Source organism: Arvicanthis niloticus, chromosome 8, assembly GCF_011762505.2.
Source record: "Arvicanthis niloticus isolate mArvNil1 chromosome 8, mArvNil1.pat.X, whole genome shotgun sequence".
NCBI classification, from domain to species: domain Eukaryota; kingdom Metazoa; phylum Chordata; class Mammalia; order Rodentia; family Muridae; genus Arvicanthis; species Arvicanthis niloticus.
In genome coordinates this window covers 37,182,323-37,206,115 of record NC_047665.1, presented here as the reverse complement: position 1 = coordinate 37,206,115, position 23,793 = coordinate 37,182,323, and the positions used below count along the sequence as shown (strand labels likewise).

The 23,793-nt window shown below is 42.3% G+C and overlaps 3 protein-coding genes across 4 annotated transcripts in view; 2 read left to right on the top strand and 1 right to left on the bottom strand.

The window, feature by feature from the left end:
* Positions 1 to 2,670, top strand: part of Ripor2 (RHO family interacting cell polarization regulator 2) — a 219,954-nt gene extending 217,284 nt beyond the window's left edge. The window contains exon 23 of the mRNA XM_076939230.1: positions 2,133 to 2,670. Coding sequence (XP_076795345.1) covers positions 2,133 to 2,155 — 23 coding nt within the window. The 3' untranslated portion in view covers positions 2,156 to 2,670. The remainder of the gene's footprint in view (positions 1 to 2,132) is intronic.
* Positions 2,671 to 5,863: 3,193 nt separating this feature from the next.
* Positions 5,864 to 9,292, top strand: Armh2 (armadillo like helical domain containing 2). Its single transcript, XM_034509721.2, has 2 exons — positions 5,864 to 6,213; positions 8,781 to 9,292. Exons 1-2 carry the CDS (start codon positions 5,928 to 5,930, stop codon positions 9,209 to 9,211), a joined length of 717 nt encoding a protein of 238 aa, XP_034365612.1. The 5' UTR covers positions 5,864 to 5,927; the 3' UTR covers positions 9,212 to 9,292.
* Positions 9,293 to 13,194: 3,902 nt separating this feature from the next.
* On the bottom strand, positions 13,195 to 23,019 carry Gmnn (geminin DNA replication inhibitor). Of its 2 annotated transcripts, none has more exons than XM_034510555.2 (7): positions 22,843 to 23,019; positions 21,342 to 21,399; positions 18,643 to 18,720; positions 17,789 to 17,924; positions 14,985 to 15,067; positions 14,706 to 14,816; positions 13,195 to 13,575 (listed from the first exon to the last, which is right to left on the bottom strand). In XM_034510555.2, the coding sequence occupies exons 2-7, from the start codon at positions 21,390 to 21,392 to the stop codon at positions 13,414 to 13,416; spliced, it is 621 nt and encodes a 206-aa protein (XP_034366446.1). In that variant the 5' UTR covers positions 21,393 to 21,399; positions 22,843 to 23,019; the 3' UTR covers positions 13,195 to 13,413. The 2 variants fall into 2 exon arrangements, with proteins under 2 accessions (XP_034366446.1, XP_034366445.1); XM_034510554.2 differs by lacking the exon at positions 22,843 to 23,019 and adding an exon at positions 22,385 to 22,522.
* Between the last annotated feature and the right edge of the window lie 774 nt (positions 23,020 to 23,793).

Sequence of the window (23,793 nt, the reverse complement as noted above, 5' to 3'; positions counted from 1 at the left end):
GGAATTTCATAACATTGAGATAACAGAGCGTGAGTATTATAATCATAACTTTTTGGCTTGTTAGTAGCATTGTTCAGTGTCAGCCACATGAACCACAGTGAGCTCATACATAGGTGCAGAAAAGACTGCCTGGTGGTCAGCTCTGACTCAAAATATTTTAGATATAACAGATCATATTGACATTTGGTTTGATGGGTCCTACGTAAAGCTTTGTGGAATTTCTTAAGATTAGTGAACCTCATAGAGAACATTCAGAACATATAGAACAAAACAGGGTATGTGGTCAGCATGCCCTTGAGCCAAGTCACTTCTCTGTGTCAGTGACTGGCAGGCCTGTTACAGCAACAGTATGAAATAGCTGGCAGGTATGGAACAAACTGGCAACAGCTATTCTGGAGATGTGGGTCAGACCATAACAGTGGGGAGGTTGGAAAATTGTAGGTCTAGAACCTAATTGCCAATTATCTAGTGCTAGCTTTAGCCCCCTTGATAGCCATTTATTGTTAGCTCTATGTGTGACCTAACATCTTTGTGACTAGTGGATAAGTCTTTTGGGGATGTAAGAACAAATTCCTAGCTTCCATCAACCCCAAAACTAAGAATGTCGTTAGAGATACCTGAGGCTACACAGAGGGGCCATAACCTACTCACCCTGATGTTCCAACCAAGTTATTTGGAAAGTATGTTGATATATTGTCGGGAGCAGCCTTTCTTATACACTGAAGGCTTAAGTCAGCCGTAAGCCTAAGTCAGCCATACATGCCTGCTAACACAAAGTCTTGGTCTCTGTGGGAAAACACTGGCCCTAGAACAGATAGCTATAGATCTTGCAGACAGGCAGCCTTGGTGGAAAACTACCAGCCTGGATAAGAACAAGTAGTCATAGGTCTTGTGGATAGGTAGCTTTGGTGGAGGGTACCAGCTTAGATAAAAACAAATGAATCACAGACAGAGTCATAGTGACCTATTCCCTGATTCTTCACCCAGCCAAAACTCTGTTCTGGAAGATATCCGTACTCCCCCTGAGAACACCTATGCTCCTGCATCATCCCTTTGCCCACATCCTGCCTCTATGAGTATATAATCCCTGTGTGAAAAAAATTAAAATAGCGGTTTGATCAGACTATAGACAAGCCATGGTTCTTTGTGTTCGCCTGTTCCCCCATTCTCTCTTTCAGGTGGTCCCCCGGACCCTGTTCACTGCCCTGCCAGATGGAGCAATATATCACTTAATCTGTTCTGTTACTATTAAAATTTTGTAAGACTGTTATGTTGGAACCTGGTATTTGGGATATCCTAAATCTATGTTTCCAGCACATGGTCATTCATGTAGCACCCAAAATTAATGCTCTTCTGTCCCCTTTGAGATGAGAGCCTGTGGTTTTTGTTCTGTTTGTTGTTGTTGCTATTTTCATTAATATGAGGCATGAGCATTTGGGAATACAAGTTTTGTTCATTCGTTCATTTGTTTTTGGTACAGGGTCTCACTGTGTGGCCCTGTCTGGCCTCAGATGCAAAAGACCCACCGGACTCTGCTTTCCAAGTGCTGGAATGAAAACTGTGTGCCACCATGTCTTGTGGGTTTGTACTTTAAATACATCCCAAAGGCTCACGTGCTATATAGGCTTGGTTTTCAACCTATGGTGCTGCTACTGGGAGGTGATGGAATTAGAAGTGTAGCCATGCAGGGGTATGTTAGGTCACTGAGTGGGGCATACTGTGAAGAAGGTTCTGAGACCTGATGCCTTCCTGTGTCTCTTTGCCTCCTGGCCACCAAAAAATAAACAGCTTCACTTTATGCTCCCTTCTATAGTCTACCTTTCTATAGCATCCATAGCAAGGGGCTCGGCCTGATGGGCCACACCTTTAATCCAAGTGTTCAAGAAGAACAGCCAGGCATGTCTCTATGAGTTTGAAGCTAGCCTGATCTACACAGTTACATAGTGACTTTCAGGCCAGCCAGGGCTATGTAGAGAGACCCTGTGTCAAGCAAACAAACAAACAGGCTGACTGTAGACTTAGCCTCACAAACTCTAAATGAGCATTTCTGCCTTGTTAATTGTTCATCTCAGATATTTTGTCACACAAAGAGCTTAACAACCAGATCCTCTAACTTCTCACTTATTCAACAGCACCTGCTACATCGCTGCTATGACCGAGACCAGAGACTTGGCACCAGATGTGCGGCAGTGAGGACAAAAGACAGAACAAGAGCTGCCCTTGCAAGACACATTGTCTGTCAAAGAAGAGATATTAAAAGCAATAAGGAAAAAACAATGGTTGCAAAACATTCAGTTGAAAATGGGGACTGTCTTAGGGTTTTATTGTTGTGAAAAAGCACCATGACCAAGGCAACCCTTATGAAGAACGACATTTCAGGCCTTTGTTGTCATGACTGGAAGCATGGCACCATCCAGACACACATGGTGCTCTAGAAGGAGATGAGATTTCTACGTCTTGACCTGAAGACAGCCAGGAGGAGATTCTCTTTTGGAGGCAGTCAGGAGGAGGATCTCTCTACACTGGGCAAAGTCTGAACACTAGGAGACCACAAAGCCTTCCTAAACAGTGACATACTTCCTCTAACAAGGCCACACCTCCTGACAGTGCCACTTCCCATGGGCCAAGCATACCACCACAAGGCTATGACCCAGTGTTAGAATAAATATTTAACAAGCTTGAAGCTTTGAATTTGAACTCCTGCTCCAAAGTGAGGTTGGGGAAGGAAGGCTGGGTAGGGAGACGCATGGTCAAAGTTCATAAATTTAAAGACCAGAAAAGGCCTACCAAAAAAAAGTGTCATTGAAAACTGAACAGAAAAAGCATGTAGATTATCTCTAGAAAGAATATTCCTGGGGGTCTGGAGAGATGGCTCAATACTTAAGAGCAGGGCTGCTCTTCCAGAGGACTGATTCAATTTCTAGCACCCACAAGGCAGCTCACAACTATCTCATGCCCTCTTCTGCCCTTTGTGGGTACAAGGAATACATACGGTATACAGACATACATGCAGGAAAAACACCCATACACATAAAATAAAAATACATGTTAAAAAAAATAATATTCCGGCCGGGCGGTGGTGGCGCACGCCTTTAATCCCAGCACTTGGGCGGCAGAGGCAGGTGGATTTCTGAGTTCGAGGCCAGCCTGGTCTTCAGAGTGAGTTCCAGGACAGCCAGAGCTACACAGAGAAACCCTGTCTCGAAAAACCAAAATAATAATAATAATAATAATAATAATAATAATAATAATAATATTCCAGAGGCAAGAAATACGAAAGTTTTGAAAAAGTACCATGGTTGATGTTTTAAATTTTCTATACTCTTTATATCCTTGTACTTTTACAACTTCAAGTAACAGAAGTACATAGTCAAAGGCATTTTCTGATTTATGAGATATGTTTTGGAAATAGAGCCAAAAGAATCTGTTAGCAAGTTGGAAATGGAATAGAAAACAGGTTAAAGATGAGTTCAAATTTAGGCTGAACAAGAAACAGAAAAGATGGAATATCTACAGAAACCCTACAGCAAGAGGGAAGAAACCTAGGAACTATTTTAGACACGATAAAGTTTCTATCCAAAGATAAAGTTGGTAATTGAATATGAGTCTGGAATTCAGGTGAGAAGTCATATTAAAAGTATAAAATTGTGGCATACTGTGGGGTCTTTTATCTTTAGTCCCAGTACTTTCGAGACAGAGGCAAGTGGATCTTTGTGAGCTCAAGCCTGGTCTACAGAGTGATTTCAAAGATAAGTTAATTAGATGATAGATAGATGATAGATAGATAGATAGATAGATAGATAGACAGACAGACAGACAGACAGACAGATAGATAAAATTGAGAGAGGCTAAGGCAAGTGGATAAGAAGATCTTATGCGTTCAAGGCCTGCCTGGTCTACATAACAACTCCCAGACCACCCAAGGCTACAACAAACAAACAAAACAACATGCACACACACACATAAAACTGAGCATCAGAGCACAATCACAGTGCTTGGTTGACTAAGACAGTGAAATCAAGCTCTCAGGGGTTAAGCTGGAGAGATAGCTCAGTAGTTAAGAGAACATACTGCCTTCCAGAGGACTCCAATTCAGTTTCCAGCACCCAAGTCAGACAGCTAACAACCAGAATCCAGTATCCTCTTTTTGTCTTTAAAAGCACTTGTACTCATGTATGGCCACACACATAGACACACATCCACTGCATCAGGATCTATTACACAAGGACATACACTTTGCCTCCAAGTATTTGTATATATTGGGGTTTGGAATTTGGGGTGTGTGTGTGTGTGTGTGTGTGTGTGTGTGTGTGTGTGTGTGTGTGTTGAGGCAAGGTTTCATTTAGTTCAGTCTGCCTCAAACTTACTAATTTTGCAATATGTGGTGTAGGTGTGGGATGAGGTTTATGTGAATGTACCTGTGGGTCAAAAATCTTTAGCGGTTAGAGTGATTGCTCAGTGCTTAAGAAACTACATGTTCTTGCAGAGGATCCTGGTTCAATTCATAGACCTACATGGCAACCCACAATCAATCCATAACTCCAGGGAATCCAATGCCCTCTTCTGACTTCCAAGTCAGAAGGTACACATGTGGTATACAGACATACAGACTGGCAAAACTCACACACATAAAAACAAAAACAAAACAAAAAAACCAACAACAAAAATGAGACAAATCTTTTAGTTCAAAAAAAAAAAAAAATCAATGGGAATTGACTGCAGAAGGATTCCAAATCTATCTCTGGCCAGAGCCTCTGGAACCAACTGCAGGCACCTGAACATACATGCACAGAACCCCAACTCACAGCCACACATGTAGAGACCTTGTCTCAAAATGTGTGTGTGTGTGTGTGTGTGTGTGTGTGTGTGTGTGTGTGTGTGTGTGTGTGTGTGTGTTCACAGGGGTTGAAGAAGTATGTCCTTGTGTGATCCTGATGCAGTGCTGTACACTTAGGGTCCCAGCTAACTGGGAGGTTGCTACTGGGGACATCACTTGGGCTCAGGAATTTAAGATCATTCTAGGCAAAATGGCAATCTCCAGTCTGAAAACTATCTAAGCACACAAAATTGAGTGTTCAGGACATAGATGTTATTTAAAGCTGCAATGTGGTTCTATATACAGAGGAAAGATGGAGTACACAGAGTCAAGAGTTGTGTTGGCTTTTTGCAACAGGATCTTGCTGTATAGCCCAGGTTAGCTGTTTCATACTAAAAGGTCTCTTGCCTCAGCTTCCCAAATGCTGGAATGATAGGTGGATGTCTCCACACTCAGATGAAAGGCTTTTGTTTACATATTTTTAGGTAAAGCCCAGGTACTTGTATACACACCTTTAGGGATTCAGTTGGAAATGTACTAAGGGAAGAATTGAGTAGTGCTGGTTAGGGGACTGGGAGAAGTTAGCTGAAAGGTCCACTAAAAGGACACCCACAGGCACAGGAGGAAAGAGGAATAGGGGCACAGACAGGTGGGTAGATACGATGGAGGTGACAGATAGTTCTCTCAATGGCTTCAGCTCTGTTGTCAAAAACAGGGTAAATCTATAATGTAAACAAAAACAATCACCACAGCCTTGCAATACCCTATGCAAGTTCCAGGAAAAGCCACTCAGAAGCTAATGAATGTCCAAGGAGAAGAGAATCCCCAGTGAGCCCAGCACAAGACAAGATAGCAATGAGATGTGTGTCGGGGGAAACATCTGAACTTGAAAGTCTGTGGCCCCAGAGAAGCTCAACTTCCTTCTGTTCTAGTCCTAAAGGGCCTGGAATGCCAGGCTAGGAAGCTCAGTGTTTATTCCTTCTGGTTCCTATGTTCTTTTGAGTTCTCCCCCGTTGCCAGGCAGTGCCCTAAATTCCATTCTATCTCCTTGTGGGGCAGTGCTCCTGCTCTACTGACTGAACTCCAGCCCCGCCTGTGCACGGCAGCACCCATGGTCTCTGAAAACTCGAGTATTTGTCGACAAATTTGTAGTGTTTGCAGTCGCACATGTCGGCTCTTCGGAATGCTGTGTGCCTGGCTCGAAACGTTCTGGACTGTTAATGTGAAGAGGCGTTTTTTTGCTACGTCACCAGAGGAAGAGAAGCCAATCTCTACAGCTGACTGCATTTTCCACAAAGAAAAAATTGTGGAACTCGGCAACATCCTGAAGAATACTACACAATCGCTTGACAAGAGAGCTCAAGCTGCCCAGAAAATCGGACTACTGTCTTTCACAGGTACTGCTTCACCGCTGTGCTAACAACATAGCTGCTTCATAACCTTCTGCTTCTTAGGACACTGCAGTTTAGTGGAGATCATCAATATTGTTTATCATCATCATCATTATTAAGCTGCCCAGGAAATCTTTAGAATAAAAGACACATACATACATACATACATACATACATACATACATACACACAAATATACACACATGAGCACACGCATGCAGCAGCTAATTTTAAAATGCCTTGGCTACCTCAAAGGCTGGGCACTCCTAAACCTTCCCCTACTATCACAGGCCCAATTGTGAAAGTGGCCAGTGTCCATGCACCCAAATTCTCACATGGCTGGTTGGATTTCTCTCCTGCAGCTCCTTCATCCCATCCTTCTTCCCCAGTCAAGATGTATTCTTTCTCCTCCCCGATGTGTCCTAGCCCTCAAAACTCCCTTTGTCCAGCTATTGGCTGATGGTATCTTTATTAATCAATCAAAAACTAATTGGAGACAAGGACTTTTAGCATTTGGACACCCAGATTCCCTAATGAATTAAAGCATTAGGACCAATCTCCAACAAACATAGATTTAGAGGCCTGCCTAGACTACATGAGACCCTTCCTTTACAAGAAAACTTTCTAGCTAGAAGGTCTGGGTGTTATCATTTTATTTAAGTGAGAAAATGAATTAGATGTAGCTTGAGGGGCTAAATCTCCAAAGAATGATATCCATGAGGGGAAATGTAGAACTCCTTATCCTCATCCTCAGCTATTGAATGGTCAAAACTAGAGAGTCAGGAACCTCAGAAATCATTCCCAGCCCTGTAAAGGAATGGCTTCTGCTGTGCATCACATGAAAAAGGCTCAGCTCCCTGGACAGCTACGTTCGATTTCTGAGGGAAGATGACCGGAATGCTTTAGCTTGGTATTAGTCTTAGCTATGCTGGTGGGAAGCAAAGACTTACACCCAGCTTCCACTAACATCAACAAGCTTTAACATCAAATGGAATACTCTTAGCATTATGGGATCAGGGTAACACAAGTTAGAAAAATCTCAGAACAGAGCTCTTATTGCTAGACTCGACTCCAAAGTACTCTATCCAGTGTGTGTTTTAGTTAGTATCTTGTTGGGAGTTTGAAATTAAACTAGAAAGATCTTGGGCAGAATCTGCCAGGCAGTGGTAGTGCACACTTTGCCACTTTGGTGGCAAAGGCAGGCAGATCTCTGAGTTGGAGGCCAGCCTGGTCTACAGACTGAGTTCCATGATAGTCAGGACTATACAGAGAAACCATGTCTCAAAAACCAAACCAAACCAAAGCAAGCTCTCACACAAACACACACACACACACACACACACAGAGAAAGAGAGAGAGAGAGAGAGAGAGAGAGAGAGAGAGAGAGAGAGAGAGAGAGAGAGACAGAGACAGAGAGAGAGAGACAGAGAGAGAGAGACAGAGAGAGAGAGACAGAGAGAGAGAGAGAGAGAGAGAGAGAGAGAGAGAGAGAGAGAGAGAGAGAGAGAGAGAGAGAGATTCTAGGATTAGGCTGGGTCAATGGTCAAAGGAAGAAAAATCTTACATGGAAATATTGGTCTTGGGTCTGACCAATAGTTGAAATAGTTGAAAGTAAGAAATGTATAAGAACCACTCAGCCATTAGTGACTCTCAAACACTTTTCTACCTCAGGGCAACTGAGGTATCTTTGCTCAGCCTCTGCTCTGATAGTCTCAGGTCCACAGAGTTTCTTCCAGTTCAAAGACAGAATTTTGCTGAGCAAACACAGCCAGATTCTACCACCTGGATATATTCCTACCTCAGTCCCCATAACAGAGCCAAGGGAGGAAGGAGCCTCTGCAGGCAACGCCAGTCCCATGCTTCCCACATGACTCTCATCAAGTTCCAATGTCCACAGCCACACGGGAAAATTTAACATATGCAAAGTGTCACCTCTGGTTGCCAGAATATCAACCTGGGTCTGGGGGTGTAGTGAGGCCTTGAATTCAATCCCAAAACGACAGAGAAAACGGAGGCTGGAAAGAGAGCTCATTCAGTAAAGTGCTTACCTTGTAAACATGAGAACATGAATTTGACCACTAGAACCCACATAATAAGCTGGATGGAATCTTTGCACTGGACAAGTGAAGACAGGCGGGTTGCCAGCCAGTCGGGCTATCAATTTGTGGAGTTCCAGGACAGAGAGAGATCTGATTGCAAAAATCTTAAAGATATATAGTGCCCAGTGTGGTGACGCGCACCTTTAATCCCAGCACTAAGGAGGCAGTAGCAGGTGGATCTTTGAGTTGGAAGCTAGTTTAGTTTACAAAGTGAGTTCCAAGATAGCCAGAGAAACCATGTCTCAGAAAACCAAGATAATAATAATAGTTTAAATGAGGAAATGTCTGAGGTTGTGTCCTAATCTCAAGTAAGCATACACATATAGTAGGCATTCCCATGTATACCTACACACACACACACACACACACACACACACACACACACACACAGAGGTTAAGAATGTACAGGGCCTCTGAACTGTTACCAGCTACATTGACCACACACTTCTGGAAACACAAATGTTTGTCTTACAGGAGGCAAGAGTGCTGCACAGTTCGCCAGCGAGTACATGAAAGATGTTGTTTTCTTGCTGGAGAAGGAAAAGTTGATGTCATTCAAGACAAAGACCATGCTGATAGAGGGTGTGGCATGTTGGTGCTACTTAAACCATGACAGCCAGAGAACAGCCAGACAACTGGGTTTTATTCCTATTTTTATTAATTTCTTGGAGACTCCTTTAGAATCTATCAAGCATCGTGAAATAAAGAGCCACCGCCTCTTCCTGTTCTGGATCTGCTATACCCTCTCAGTCATGGCCTCTAACAACCTACCTATTATAAAGGAACTGAGATCTTATAGATGTCTAAAATACCACCTACAGATCTTGGCTATGGAGAACTGGTCTGGGTGGTCTGAAAATTTTGCTGAGGTCTTATATTTCCTAATAGGTTTTCAAAAAAGATAATTTTTTTTTTTTTTGTCCAATTACATGTTTCAACTATCCTGGTACCTTGCATTACCCCAGAAACCTGAAATAAAGAATAAAATCCATGGATTATTCTACAGTGTTGTCTTTTGCAGTTAACACTGAAATCAGGGTAGGAATCAATTGTGGGGAAAACAGCTCTCCCACACACACATACACACACAAAGTAGCAAAAGTCAGCTACTGTAATGAATACCATATATTTCACACAAGTATATCAAAGGTATTTCTAACATGAAATTGACTAGTAACAGTGTCTTGGCCTGACACTGTCACCTCTTCATGAGTGGACTCTATCTAGCTTTCTTGGTGTAGAAATGACTTTTAAGTTTCTTAGGGACTTAGGGGATGAAACCGATAGATAGCTATGTTCAATTCACATATTTAATCAGAGACTTCAGAGAGCTCTTCTGGCCGTGATCAGGGAAGCTCTGGCTAATGTTTTCTCTACAAATGGGCGGCTGTAAGGCACCATGGTCAAAAGGTACCTCTCAAGTTGAAGGAGCTAAAACACAAGGTGAAGTCTTGCCACACTGCCATGCTAAGTCTTGAAGGTCAAACTGGAGGGCCAGTTTTCAAGTCCTTGTTTTCCCTTGTTATTCCTTCTTAAATAATCTCTTCAGGAGTTGGGTTTTCCCAGAAGCAACTCATAGACCTGAGTACTAGGACCATATTTAGGAGCTAATTCCTGGGACTTGCATGGACAGGAAGGGTATGGATTTTTTTTTTTTTTTTTTTTTTTTGGTTTTTCGAGGCAAGGTTTCTCTGTATAGCCTTGGCTGACCTGGAACTCACTCTCACTCTGTAGACCAGACTGGCCTCGAACTCAGATCCGCCTGCCTCTGCCACCCAAGTGCTGGGATTAAAGGCGTGCACCACCACCGCCCGGCCAAGGGGTATGGATTTTTAAAATGTGTTTTCAATGAACCTCTGAAGTGGAAACTCTTTGGAGAGTCAGTTGTGTTGAATAGTATTTTGCTGGTGCAAACACAAGGAGTGCTTTCCTGAAGTGAACACAGATGACTAAAAAAACTAAAGCAGACCCAAGAAGGACACAAGAGAAAAGATGTTCTGCTAATGCAAACATATGAAAGGAATGTGATGAGTCTTCTCTAAGGACACACATGTATTAGTCAGACTTACACTGCATAGTTGTGAGCCATTTGTCAAGACTCCATAGAGAGAAATGCACCAAAAACTTTTGGTGGTGTGCGGAAGCTTCTATGGCTTTTTGCAGACTTGGGCTGATTGACAGAGTAATGTCGGCTAAGACAGACACATGTACTGAGACAAGACCCAGAGAGGACACATGATTAAAGGGTGTCTTAGTTAGGGATTTACTGCTGTAAGCAGACACTAGGACCAAGGCAAGTCTTACAAAGAACAACACTTAATTGGGCCTGGCTTACAGGTTCAGGGAGGTTCAGTCCATTATCATCAAGGTGAGAGCATGGCAGCATCTAGGCAGTCGTGGTGCAGACAGAGCTGAGAGTTCTACATCTTCATCTGAAGGCTGATAGTGGAAGACTGACTTCCAGGCAGTTAGGATGAGAATCTTATAACCCACACTCATAGTGACACACCTACTCCAACAGGGCCATAGCTTCTAATCATGCCACTCCCTGGGCCAAGCATATACAAACCATCACAGAGGGATATAAATAGGACTAGACAGACAGTGGCTGGGGCTGAAGTTGGCTTATAGAGCTAGCTAGTCCACACTTAACGGCCTCACATCTTTGCTGATCTTCGCTTTGCTGAGAGGCACAGCCAAGAACTTTTCCTGGCATTCCTGTTGAACCTGGTCCCTCCTGTAGACTAGGGCCAAGGCTCAGACCTGTCTCTGCTAAATCATGCCACTGCTGCTGTTATCCTGACTCTACCAAACTAGAGTACAGATGTACCAGAAAAGTGTTTACAAGTAGATTGAGCTGCCACTGTTAACCATAAACTAAACTGCCAGTTTCCAGACAACACAGACTACAGTTAGTCCAAAAAGATTTTAAGCAGGTCCATTCCCCCATAACTTCTTTTCCACAACCTCTGGTGGGTAATGGACTCAAAAAAAAAAAAAAAAAAAAAATTAAACATTTAAGAATCATCATTAAAAATAAGGTTTAAAAAAATTAAAGTTAGACTGCAGGAATTGGGATATTCGGGTATTTTATGAGTCCTAATAACAGAAGTGGATATGTCTCTGATTCTTTTCCTATTGGGCCTTGTCCAGCCTCAAAATGAGGTTGTCCACCTTGTCTTATTTTATTTTGTTTGTTCTGTTTGGCTATTTTCTTTTGGAGGCCTGCTCTTGCCTGAAAAGAAAACAGAGGAGAGTGGATCTGGTGGGGAAGGAAGGTGGGGGAAAAGCTAGGAGAGAGGGGAAATTGGTTGGGATGTATTGTATGAGAGAAGCATCTAGTTTCAATATAAATAAATAAGTGCTTTCAGCACAGGTGCAATGATGGCTCAGCAGGTAAAGGCACCTGCCCCCAAACCTCTGAGTGGAGTTCAGTCTCTGGAATCATATAGTTGAAGAGAAGCAACTCCCATGAATTTTCCTCTGACCTACACACATGTCTAAGGGCACATGTGTGTGACCCATACACAAATGGCCAAAAAAACCCCAATTCCTCTTGCTTGTATGTATGTTTGTGTGTGACAGCCTGGTGGCTTTGGAAGACACTGGATCCCTGGAGTAACAGGCATTTACGAGCTACTAGGTAGGTGACTGGGAACTGAATCCAGGTCCTCTGTAAAAGCAGCAACTGCTCTTAACCACAGGATACTCTCCCCAGCTCAAACTCAAAAAAATAAAAATGTTTTTTTTCAAGTGTTTCTACTGCTACAAACTTTTGCAGAGGCATCAAGCTCACCTGGCTTCTCTCTAGTCTCAGACAGCACAAATCCCATCACTATAACCACCAAGCTACATGCTGACTCCTCTGCCCTATGCTATAGCTAGTACACACTCAACCCTACTATCCTTAGCTAGGTATCATTCCCATGGGTCACATGTAGTAGGTGGAGTTAAGAGGTTCACTGGGTGATATACTGCCACAAGCCAAACGAATGATTCAAACTGCATGAATGGATGAGCATGCTGCCTTGCAGGTTTCCATGGATGGGGTTAAATCAGTGCTTTGTGCATGCAAAGCAAGGGCTTGGCTGCGTTACATTCCCAGTCCAATAATAGCTTCATTTTTTAAGCATTTACTTCACACACAGTAGTCTTTTTTCCTCACAGTAATACTAAGACAGACTTTACCTCAATATTGGAGGTAGGAAAATTAAAGTTCTATAAGGAAACACACCTAAAATAATCCTTTAAAGGTCAATATTAGGGCTGGCAACATTGCTCAATAGGTAGACTCTTGCTGCTAAGCCTAGCAACCCTTCTCTAGGACCAAGAAGGTGGAAGAACCGACTCCACATACACAATAAGACATAATAAAGGTAAAGGTAGACAGTGCTGTCATCAACTCCCAGAACCACTCCTCCAAGCCCATCAGAGCATAATGTCACCCCCATTGCTGCACGCTGTCCTAACAGTGTTCTCTTCTCTTCCTCACTCCTCTGAGTCACATGAGTGTCTATTTCCAGACTTCCAGCTCCCTGGTGTTTCTCACTGTGCTTCTACTGCACATCACCTTGCTTTTGAAAACTATCCCTCTCACCCACTACCTAATCATTTGAACATTCAAAATTATTATGATCATGTGAGTTAAGCAAGCCTCTACATCCCTAATCAAAGTCATGTGGGGAAGCTTTAGAAAAGTAGGTGCTTCACATTACTAAGAATTTGCTAGCATGAAAATCAACAGTACTCAGAGATCCTGAGGTTAGATCAACAGATACTCAGCCATCTCAGCCCAGACAAGAGCAGTAAGTTCACTTCCCAACTCTATGACAGCAAAACAATAAAATACTTAGAAACAGATGCACTTAATTCTCCATGACATACAATGTTCAATAGGAAATTGAAGTTTATTTAATATACACAATTCACATCTGACACTGACAAAAACGAAAATGCTATTTACATAAAACAAGTTAAAAATACATGCTATCTGTATTTTAATGTAGTAATAGCCCCAGGATTCAAACCTGGATTCCAGCACTTCCATCGTGTCGTTAATTTACCAAGAGCTATACCAAAGGGCAAGGCTAGAGGTGCGCCTCACACCTCATGTACATGGCTCGGCATCCGTGGAGGAAGACACAGTCTCTTCAGCACACGTCCCAGTTTCTGAGTCTTCCAGCTCTGCATACTCAACAGTTTCTTCTTCAGAATCAAATTCTTGACTATCCGGTGATTCAAAGTTACCCAAAGGTTCATTACTCAGCCTCTTTTAAGGAATAAACCAATAATTTATTGTCAAGACCTCAAAACTGAAATCTGTTACTGCTCATCATACTTAAGCCACAATCTGCCTGTTATTCACTTACAGTACATGGAAGTCTATATACAGGTGCTATACCATATTTCAGCAAAATTCACGGGAATTTGCTGGTTCTTTTAAAGCACTGACTGAGCTTCTCCCAAAGCACGACTTAAAATGGTACTTCGCCACCAGGCAGTGGTGGTGCACGCCTTTAATCCCAGCACTTGGAGGCAGAGGCAGGTGGATTTTTGAGTTCGAGGCTAGCCTGGTCTACAGAGTGAGTTCCAGGACAGCCAGAGCTATACAGAGAAACCCTGTCTCAAAAAGCCAAAAAAAAAAAAAAAAAAAGTACTTCTCTGGGAACCCACAGAACTGTGTGTTCTTACTGGGGAACTGGACTTTTAAAGCCACAGGGGGCTAGTTCAGTACTTCAAAGACTGTCATGCGGGGCTGGAGAGATGACTCAGTGGTTAGAGCATGCAGTGCTCCATCCAAGGACCAGTTTTCCCAGCAGCCATGCCAGGTGTCACTACCTCCAGCTCCAGGCTAGACTCTCTGCACATACTTACACATACTTAAAAACGGTTAAAAACAAACACTGTCATGATTCTAAAATATTAAGGAAGCATTTAATGTCAGAAGATTTGACTTGAAAATCTTTATTCCCATTGGTAAGATGAATGTGATTTGCACATACAAGAAAACTGAAAATGTGGGTCAAGACAAGCCTGGTAAAGTCACAGAAGTCAGGCTGATTCTGAGAAACAATCAGCTACTTCCCAAATTTAAAAAGTCAGATGAAGCCACAAAGCCTTTATAAATGATACTACTACTTTATAAATGATAGCTGATATCATGCTTATAAAAAGAATAAAACCTAGAAACATGTCAATTGTGCAATAGAGTAACTTTTTCTATCTTTCCCACGTGGGGGCATTTCACTCCCAGTTTACAGGTAAGGAAAAGGAAACCCTAGAGGATAAATAACCGCTCTATCCAAACCTCAGCAGTGATTGGGAATCCCATCACAAGGCTGAACACTCACTGATGGCAACATGGCCAATAGCTGAACCCGTGACTGTGGGATGACCTACCTCGATTACCTCTGCCATGTACTGTACGTGTTCAGCTACTTCTGCCAAGTCTTTATTCTCCTTTCTCAGTCGGGCAATTTCACTGTCCTTTTGTTCAATTTCTTTATGAAGCTGTATAAGAACAGAATTTCAGTATTCCATAGAACTGCTCTGATCTTGAGCCTCCCATGCAGTAACATAGCCTGACTCATTTTACCCACACAGCCAAACTTCCCTTAGACCAACATTCAAGCTAGTCTATGGTAGCTTCACTACGCTGATGTGTGAAACAATGCTTACTTTCTCATTCTCTTTAAGTGCTTCATAGAGAGCGCTCCTCCGTTGTTCTGCCACTTCTTTCCAATACTGAGAAGATGGGTTTTCTGGGAAAAAAAAAATTAGTGTTGTATGTAAAAATCAGTGCTATAAGCCTGGTTGTGGCAGAGTATACCTAGACTGAACACAAGGCCTTGTTTAAAAAAAAAAAAAAAGACCTAGGTAGGTGTGGTGGTGCACGCCTTTAATCCCAGCACTTGGGAGGCAGAGGCAGGCAGATTTCTGAGTTTGAGGCCAGCCTGGTCTACAGAGTTGAGTTCCAGGACAGCCAGGACTACACAGAGAAACTCTGTCTCGAAAAAACCAAATATGGGGGCAGAATGGGGATAGGGGATGCCATCTGAAGTGTAAATAAAATATCTAATTAAAAAAAAAATTTTTAATACAAAACTCAAAAAAAAAAAAAAACCCAAATAAATAAATAAATAAAAATAAAGACAACCTTAAGCCATTAAAAAAAAAAAGCAGTAATTTCATTTCTATTGAAAACTCCCAATCTAATTTTTATTTTCTCACGATGTAATCAGAGCGTCCAATCCTTGAACTGGAACAGAGTTCATCCTTCCCTTCTCCATTCCACACTTGGTTTTTCCATTCACCCTGTAAGGAACCTGCCTCCTATTTACTCTCTTCTAAAATATACACAAGGTCTTTCTTTTCAAGAGTACACCAATGCACTACCAACAGGTTCGACCAAACTCAGGCACTCTATGGAAGTCCTTTAATTCTGATAATCCCACTGAAATTCTAAAGTTAGAAATATGCTGGTACTTTCAATTCTAGGACAGTGCATGATCACCGATGACTGTGGCAGTCATGTTTTTGCTGAGTATGGAGCTAGCCCGTGACTGATCCTAACCTACCCAGGAACAAATATTACACGTCCTGTTTCTTATGCTGCCCCACAACAAAGCTGCTGTGGATCTAGCTAGTTGCCCATTTCTAATTTTGCCCAACTGAAGTACTTTCTGCTTCTAAACTTCCTTGTAACACGTGGAGCAACTCAGATCAAACCTACCAGTTCCTGTTACCTTGAGCAAACCTGTGCTTAAATTTCTCATGACCTCTAACCAACACAGAGGAAAAAAAAGTCTCACCAATGACCCATGTGTGGCAGCTCAAGATTGTCCCAGGAGTTGGGCGGTGGTGGCGCACGCCTTTAATCCCAGCACTTGGGAGGCAGAGGCAGGCAGATTTCTGAGTTCGAGGCCAGCCTGGTCTACAGAGTGAGTTCCAGGACAGCCAGGACTACACAGAGAAACCCTGTCTCGAAAAAAACCAAAAAAAAAAAAAAAAAAAAAAAAAAAAAAAAAAAAAGATTGTCCCAGGAGAGGTGGAAGCAAGACTGGGACTACACACTGAGTTCTAGGACAGTCTGGGCTGCAGTATGTCTCACTGTCTCACAAAAAAAAAAAAAAAAAAAAAAAAAAAGTCCAACTACAATGTTTCTAAAACATCATCAGTTTCCTCTTCTGATTTCCACTACTCCTCCATTAAAAACTACCACTTATTAAACTTATTAAAAGTGTTTGGGCTAGCAGTGGTGGCACACGCCTTTGATATCAGCACTTTGATATCAGGAGCAGAGGCAGGTGGATCTCTCATTTGGAAGCCAGCCTTTTTCTTAGAGGTCCAGAATAGCCAGGACTACAAAGAAACCCTGTCTCAAGAAAAATATTAAAAAAAAAAAAATAAATAAAATAAAATAAAAAAGGAAGAAAGAAAAAAGAACAAGAGAGAGAGAGAGAGAGAGAGAGAGAGAGAGAGAGAAAGAGGAAGGAAGGTCTATTTCTCATTCACCTTCACCCCTTTCCCAGATGTTTCCACTGGTCCCATTACTTAGTGTTCTCTTGGAATATTCAAATCCATTCTCCATTAACACTTTTCTGAAAAGCCCATTTCTGGGTCTTGAAGATCCCAACGCAATTTACTCTGACATGCCAACTCAGTCACTGTCCTGTTCTTTTAATATTTCACCCACATTGGGATCTTGCCAAACAAATGGACCCGTGTGTCCAAACTTAGAGAATTTTCATATTTACAACACAAAATTTTTAATTATCAAACAGTAACCCCACCAAATAGTATAAACCCTTCATCATCATTTAACCTTTTAAGATATAGCTATGTTCTTTATTTTATTTTATTTTATATTTTATTTACATTTCAGATGCCATCCCCTTTCCCCATTTCCCCTCCCTAGAAAACCCCTATCCCATGCCCTTTTCCTTTTTGCTTTTATACAATTTTTTAAAAAATGTTAATCAAAGGCTCTATAAGTTTGGTACTGCTCAATCAGAAGTGTAACCCAATACCCAACCTAGATATACCAACCATCTTTGACTGGTGGAAACACATGAACATCTGCCTACATGCCCCCCCCCCCTTTCTCTTTCTCTCTCTCATCACCCAGCTTCTCTCCATCTTCTCCTCTCCTTACTCTGTCTTTTCCTCTCGGTACTCCTTCCCCCTTAGCTCCTCCTACATATCACCCTTCCTGTTAAAATAAAACTTTTCTCTCAAAATACAGCTAGAGCATAATTATTCCTAATTGTACCAGTGCAGTACAAGATAGTCCTAATACCCAGTCCATCATTTTGTTGACTAACCAGAACCTCTGTCGTCTCTCCTAACTAAAACACTTAGTTTTGAACCTGGCTTTTTTCTTGGCTTTAGAATGAATGTCAGCTGAAAACCATCCACTCAGATCTTTTCTCTCAAAGTAAATAGCCAGGATTGGCTGACATAGCTATGTTCTTTTTGCATACCTCTAATCATAAGATCAAATGCTTCCTGGGTGAGGCCTCCTACATCTTTATTTTCATTAGCTTCTGGACCACAGCTTGAAGTCTTAGATGTTAACTGGTCATCCCAAAGCTTCCTTTTGGACAAGCCTTTTGGCAACTGTAATAAAAACACATATTTGCTTAGATTTGGTGAACAAAAAAAGCTATATTATTTATTTGTATAGTTAAGAATCCTTTTTTTTTTTTTTTTTAAGTTATACAATTCTAAACTACCAAAATAGGGCTGTTGAGTTAGCTCATCAGGTAACAGATGGCACTTGCAACCAAGACTGACAACCTGTATTCGATCCAGGGGATCCATACAGTGAAAGAAGCAGAGTCCTAAGAGCTCCTCTGACTCCAGTTGTGGACTGTGGCACTTATGTGCTTTAAAGTCTATGCACACACAGGCATACCCACATGGCTATGTGCAGACACAAAATAGCTGTATTTTTTTAGATTTTATATTACATTTTTATATCTATGCGTGAGTTTATACATTTGTGTGAAGTTCTTGGCCAGAAGAGGGTATCCCATCCCTTTAAGGAAGAGTCACAGGCAGTTGTGAGTTCCCCACTGGGAGCTGAACTCAGGTCTTCTGGAAGAGTAGTATGCTTTCACAGAGCTACTGCTTCAATCCATAAATGTGATTGTTTAAAACATTACCAGAATGTATATTATTTTAGAAATTTTATTTACAGCAACTATTTTGGTTAGAATTAAACTACAGCTTAGCTACAATAAAGAAAAGATTCGTTTTTAAGAAAGTCTGGGGAATGTCTAATGCAGACTGGCCATCTGCCACCCAGCCATCCATCCTGGTCCTGTACACATACCTCATTTTCTCTGCCAACAAGAGATCCATCTGCAGAAGGCTGAATCATCTTCAGCGTTCTCCTTGGGACAGGACTGTTCTAAAAGTCAAGATGATTCATTATCTGGTTACTGCTGTAAGATTACTTTCTGAGTTTTTATAGAGTTAGACTTAGTCTTACTAGGATTTGAAAAAAAAAATCACTAAGAACACAAGATTTGGCCTGCTATATATATAATCTTACAATGCTGTATCCAAGCAAGATAGTGGCTTAATCAACCAGCAGACTTATCTCCCAAGATTATAATAAAATTTGAAGAAATCCTTAATTTCTTTGGGCTCTAAGATCCAAACCAGATACACATATAACTTTTCTCATTCTGACACATAGTCTTACTGTAATCACAGTCAACTTATCTTAGGTAAAACATACATAACATACTTTCTATGGTAGTATTGACAGTTCAAACACTATATGACAGACACACACACACAAGACTAAAAAATTCTTTAAAAAAAAAATCTTCCAAATTGGGAATTTACAAACACTCTACTTATAAGAGGTAAACACTGAGAGAAAAGGCAAGTTAAACCACAAAATATTTTCTCTAATAAAAAAAGATTCATCTCAGAACTATAAATATTCCCAAACAGTAATGGACATTTGTTAAAAAAAACACTGCTGGTTAATTAAAAAAACAAACAAACAAAAAACCAAACAAACAAACAAACAAAAAAACCCAGAACATATCTGGGAAGAGGGAATCTCATCTGATGAAATGCTCTCATCATGGTGGCCTATAGGCAAGGCAGGAGAGGGCATTTTCTTGATTGATTGTCCATGTGAAGGGCTCAGCTGTTGCCAATGCTATCCCTGGGGCTAGGGATTAGAAGTGAGGGATTAGGGGAGAAGCCAGTTCCTGTATGGCCTTGCCTTGAGTTCCTGTTCTGCCCTCTCAAGTGTTTGACTGTGACTCGAGACACAGAAACTGAAATAAACTCTTTCCTCCTGTTTGATTTTGCTCATGGTGTGTTTATTGTTGTTGTTTTGGTTTTTCTGAGACAGGGTTCTCTGTGTAGTTGGGGCTATCCTGGAACTTACTCTGTAGACCAGAGTCTGGCTTTAACTCAGAGATCCACCTATATCTGCCTCCCAACTACTGCAATTAAGGCATGTACCATCACCATCAGGTCATGGTGCCTTATCACAGCAATAGAAACACTAATACAGAAATATAATTTAAGATATTTTATTAAATTTGTGTGTATGCTCATACACACATGTAGAGATCAGAGAGCAACTTGTAAAAGTCAGTTTCTCCTTTTTATCATATATATTCCAGAGATCCCACTTCATTCATTTAGCGGAGACAGGGTCTCTCTACCTAGGCCTGCCTGTCCAGGAACTCACTATGCAGACCAGGCTGGCCTTGAACTCAGAGATCCACCTGCTTCTACCTTCTGAGTGCTGGGACTAAAGGTGTGTACCACAATGCCCGACACCAGAAATGTAACTTTTAGTAACACATTGTACATAGAATCGTAGGTGGCACTGTAGGTGGAACTGTAGGTAGAACTGTAGGTGGAAGGAAGTGCAGTGTGGGTAATGGTAGACCCTGGCAATAGAAGCAGTTTTGCTATAAGCCCATTCATTAGGACACTGATAAAATGTCTGTGCTTTAGGCAAATTAAAATACTGTGGCCCAGACTGGTAGAACAAACCTGTAATCCCAGCACTTGGTAGGCTGAGAGGCAGGTGGACACTCTTGAGTTCAAGGCCAGCCAGCAGTCTACATAATGAGTGCCACACTAACCAGGCCACTTACTGAGAACCTACATCAAAAAATAAACAACAGTAATAAAAACAAGCCATACTTGGTGGCATACACCTGTCACTTAGAAGGCAGAGATATTTCTATGAATTTCAGGACAGCCAAGGCTATTAGTAAGACTTTACCTCAAAACAAGCCCCTCCAAAATAACCTTCTAAAATTCCCAAGCTATTATTTTAAAAACAAAAAGTTGCCTTCTTTATAATATGTAAATACCCCTATGTAGTTCCTGATTTGAAAATGTTATTAGGGAAAAAAAAAAAAACACTAGTTATACTGCCACCATGGGATAGCAAACAATGGTAAATACTCAAACAAGGTTAGCAAGAACATGACACCACACCAGCGTGAGAAAGTTACTGTACTTCACATGACAAAGTTCACCTTTCCCACGGTAAAGTTTCTATTGTTGATTATTATCTCACTATGTAACTGAGGGACAAATGCCAGCTACCACGAGAGCAAATATTATAACAACATTTCAGATATAATGTAGATTACAGATTAATCAAGTCTCCAAACAGAGGCCAACTCTGCTGCTGTCATACATTTGCACACACCACTTCCAAGATTTCCACTTTACAGACATAAGCTTTCTAAAGGATGGCCCACAGAATGAATACTATTATATTCTTTCTCTAAACACGCAGTGCTCTACAGTAGCAGACTTCTAGACTCCAAGTTTTACTCATATACTTAAATCTTAACCTTTTCAGAAAACAACCTGATGGTCTGCAAACCCTCTTCCTAAAAGTATATACAAGAGTACACTCAGTTTACTCTGCAGCTGGAGGAAGTCATCTGAGCCCCAGGGGTTTAGGGCCAGCCTGGGCAACACAACAAATCTTTACCTCCTAATCAAGCACATTTAAGTGGCTCCATTGCATACCTTCACATTCTCTTGGGCTCCTTCCTGTTTCTGCTTCATACTGAGATTCATTTTTCAGCTGGCAAAGCACAAGAAAAAAGGTGATTTAAATATGCTTTATATCTGAAGTTGAAATCTAGATTTTTTTTTTAAATTATTTACACCACAAATAACTTACTACTTTATGGTAGAACCACTATTACAATGACATGCTGTCCTGAACAAACTACAGAGATCTGAAAAAGATCTGAGAAAGGGACACTAGGAAAAGTAAAACAGACACTTAGGCACATTCAGGTCGACCCTAAAGAATAGCATCCTACTTGTCATGCTATCCTGCTGCTACTTGACTGCTATCCTGGAACGTGGTGGAGATAGGAGCCTATCAAATTGGAGACTGACCTAGGCTACACAACCAAGATCCTGTCTCAAAAAAACAAAACAAAAAAACAAAAACAAAAACAAACAAAAAAGATCTTTTGGCTCCGATGAAGATGTAGCTCGATGAATACAATGCAAAGGTTCAGCTCAGTTCCTGGTACTGTATAACCAGACCTAGTGGCAGAAGTCCGTAATACCAGCAGCTGGGAAGCAGCAGAAAAAGAATTCAGGGCTATTGTCAGCTACGCAGCAAACTTAAGACTAAGTTGTATTTAAAAGGAGGCTGGGGGAAACGGTGCTTAAACTGTAGCCCCCGACTCTTACTTACGTGTAATTAATTATTTACATTGTGCCCTAGCACTCACGCATGTATGCAAATAAACACAACTTATAGCCCGGCCAAAGTGGTGTTCTATTTCCTATTCTATTTCACTTTGATAAAACCTGATCGCAAACCTATTCGCAGGAACCTAGATGTGTTTCTTCTTTTCTTTTGAAATGGCTAAGTAGGCAAAGCTAACCTTGAACTCCTGTACCTCTTTCCTCAACCTTCTGGGCAGGAGGATTGAGCACTACCACCAGGCCCAGACTTGGATAATGCAGACAGTGGCCCAAGGTCCTGGTATCATTGGTGAGTCATGCATGAGCATAGAATCAGTGTCAGAGAACCTACTATCACCTACAGCGGCACCATTGGGATGGCAGACGCAGGACTCAATGCCCTTTTCTCAGGAGTAGCGTTTGCTGCTGTTGGGGAGCAGGCCGGGGGTTCTATACCCAGCGCAATCCCTGGACACGCCAAACCCGACTCCGCGACAGCAAACTTCCGCGGGCGCACTAGCCCCGCCCAACGCGGCGTGCGCCAGCCAATAGGAAGAGCAAACACCAGAGCGCGCCAAAAACGACCCCGCCAATGGCGCAGCCCCCTCGTTTCAGCTCGCCCAGCTTTGCCCTACTGTCGAGCCGAGACCAGGGTCCCTTCAAGTCCCCAGACTCGGGTCCCTTCAAATCGTCGCCTCCACGGCCGGGACGCTAGCGGGACGGGGACGTGGCTGAGAAGCAGGCCTGGCTTCTGGCCAGCCGGACGATACAGCTGCCGGAGTTGCCCCCGACCCCCGACCCCCCGCGCCCTCGGACTCACAGACAACAATCCTCCGTTCCCAGCGAGCGTGACTGCCGGACAAGCCCCTGGCACCACACCGGACCCAACGGCGCCAGAACGACCCGAACCTGCAGACTAACCCGCCGACCGGGTCTCTGACGCACTGAGAGGCGGAGCCTCGGCATTCAGCCAATCGCCTCTCGCCGCCGCCCACCGCGCCCGTGGCTTCCGTGCGCCTGCGCAGTTGGCAACAGTGCCAGTAGTCTCTGGAAGAGGTCACTAGGGTTCCTCTTGGTTTATAGGTGTGTGCCCTCTGACCTTGGCTTCCGACCCTCTGCTTCCGGCTCAAAGTTTCTGTAGTCTGTCGGCAAGGACAAAAGAAACTTACTCCCACTAGCGGCAAACACGAGAATATACATATATTTTTTTCCCCAAGGTATTTTATATTTGTGTATGTTTAGTTTTTAAAATACATACATGCAAGCATGCACACCTAGACCCACGTACAGGCGCACACACCAAAGGAAGTAAATAAACAGACGAAACGTGAGGACTAGAAAGTCACACTGTGTCAGTACTAGAAACCTCAAAGGCCCACTTCAAGCTAACAAAAAAAGTTGAAGCTGGCCGGGCTGTGGTGGCACACACCTTTAATCCCAGCACTTGGGAGGCAGAGGCAGGCAGATTTCTGAGTTCGAGGCCAGCCTAGTCTACAGAGTGAATTCCAGGACAGCCAGGAGCCCTGTCTCGGAAAAACAAAACAACAACAACAAAAAAAGTTGAAGCTGAGGAAATTTTAACTCTATACTTAAGACAGATGAATTTTACTGTATTTGAACTAGACCTCAACTGACTGGCAAGATGGCTCATTGGTTAAGAGCACTTGTTCTTGCATGGGACCTGGGTTTGGCTCCAAGCACCTACATGGTGGTTCACAACCATCCACAGCCTTAGTTACAGGGGATCTGATGCCCTCCATGAACACCAAGG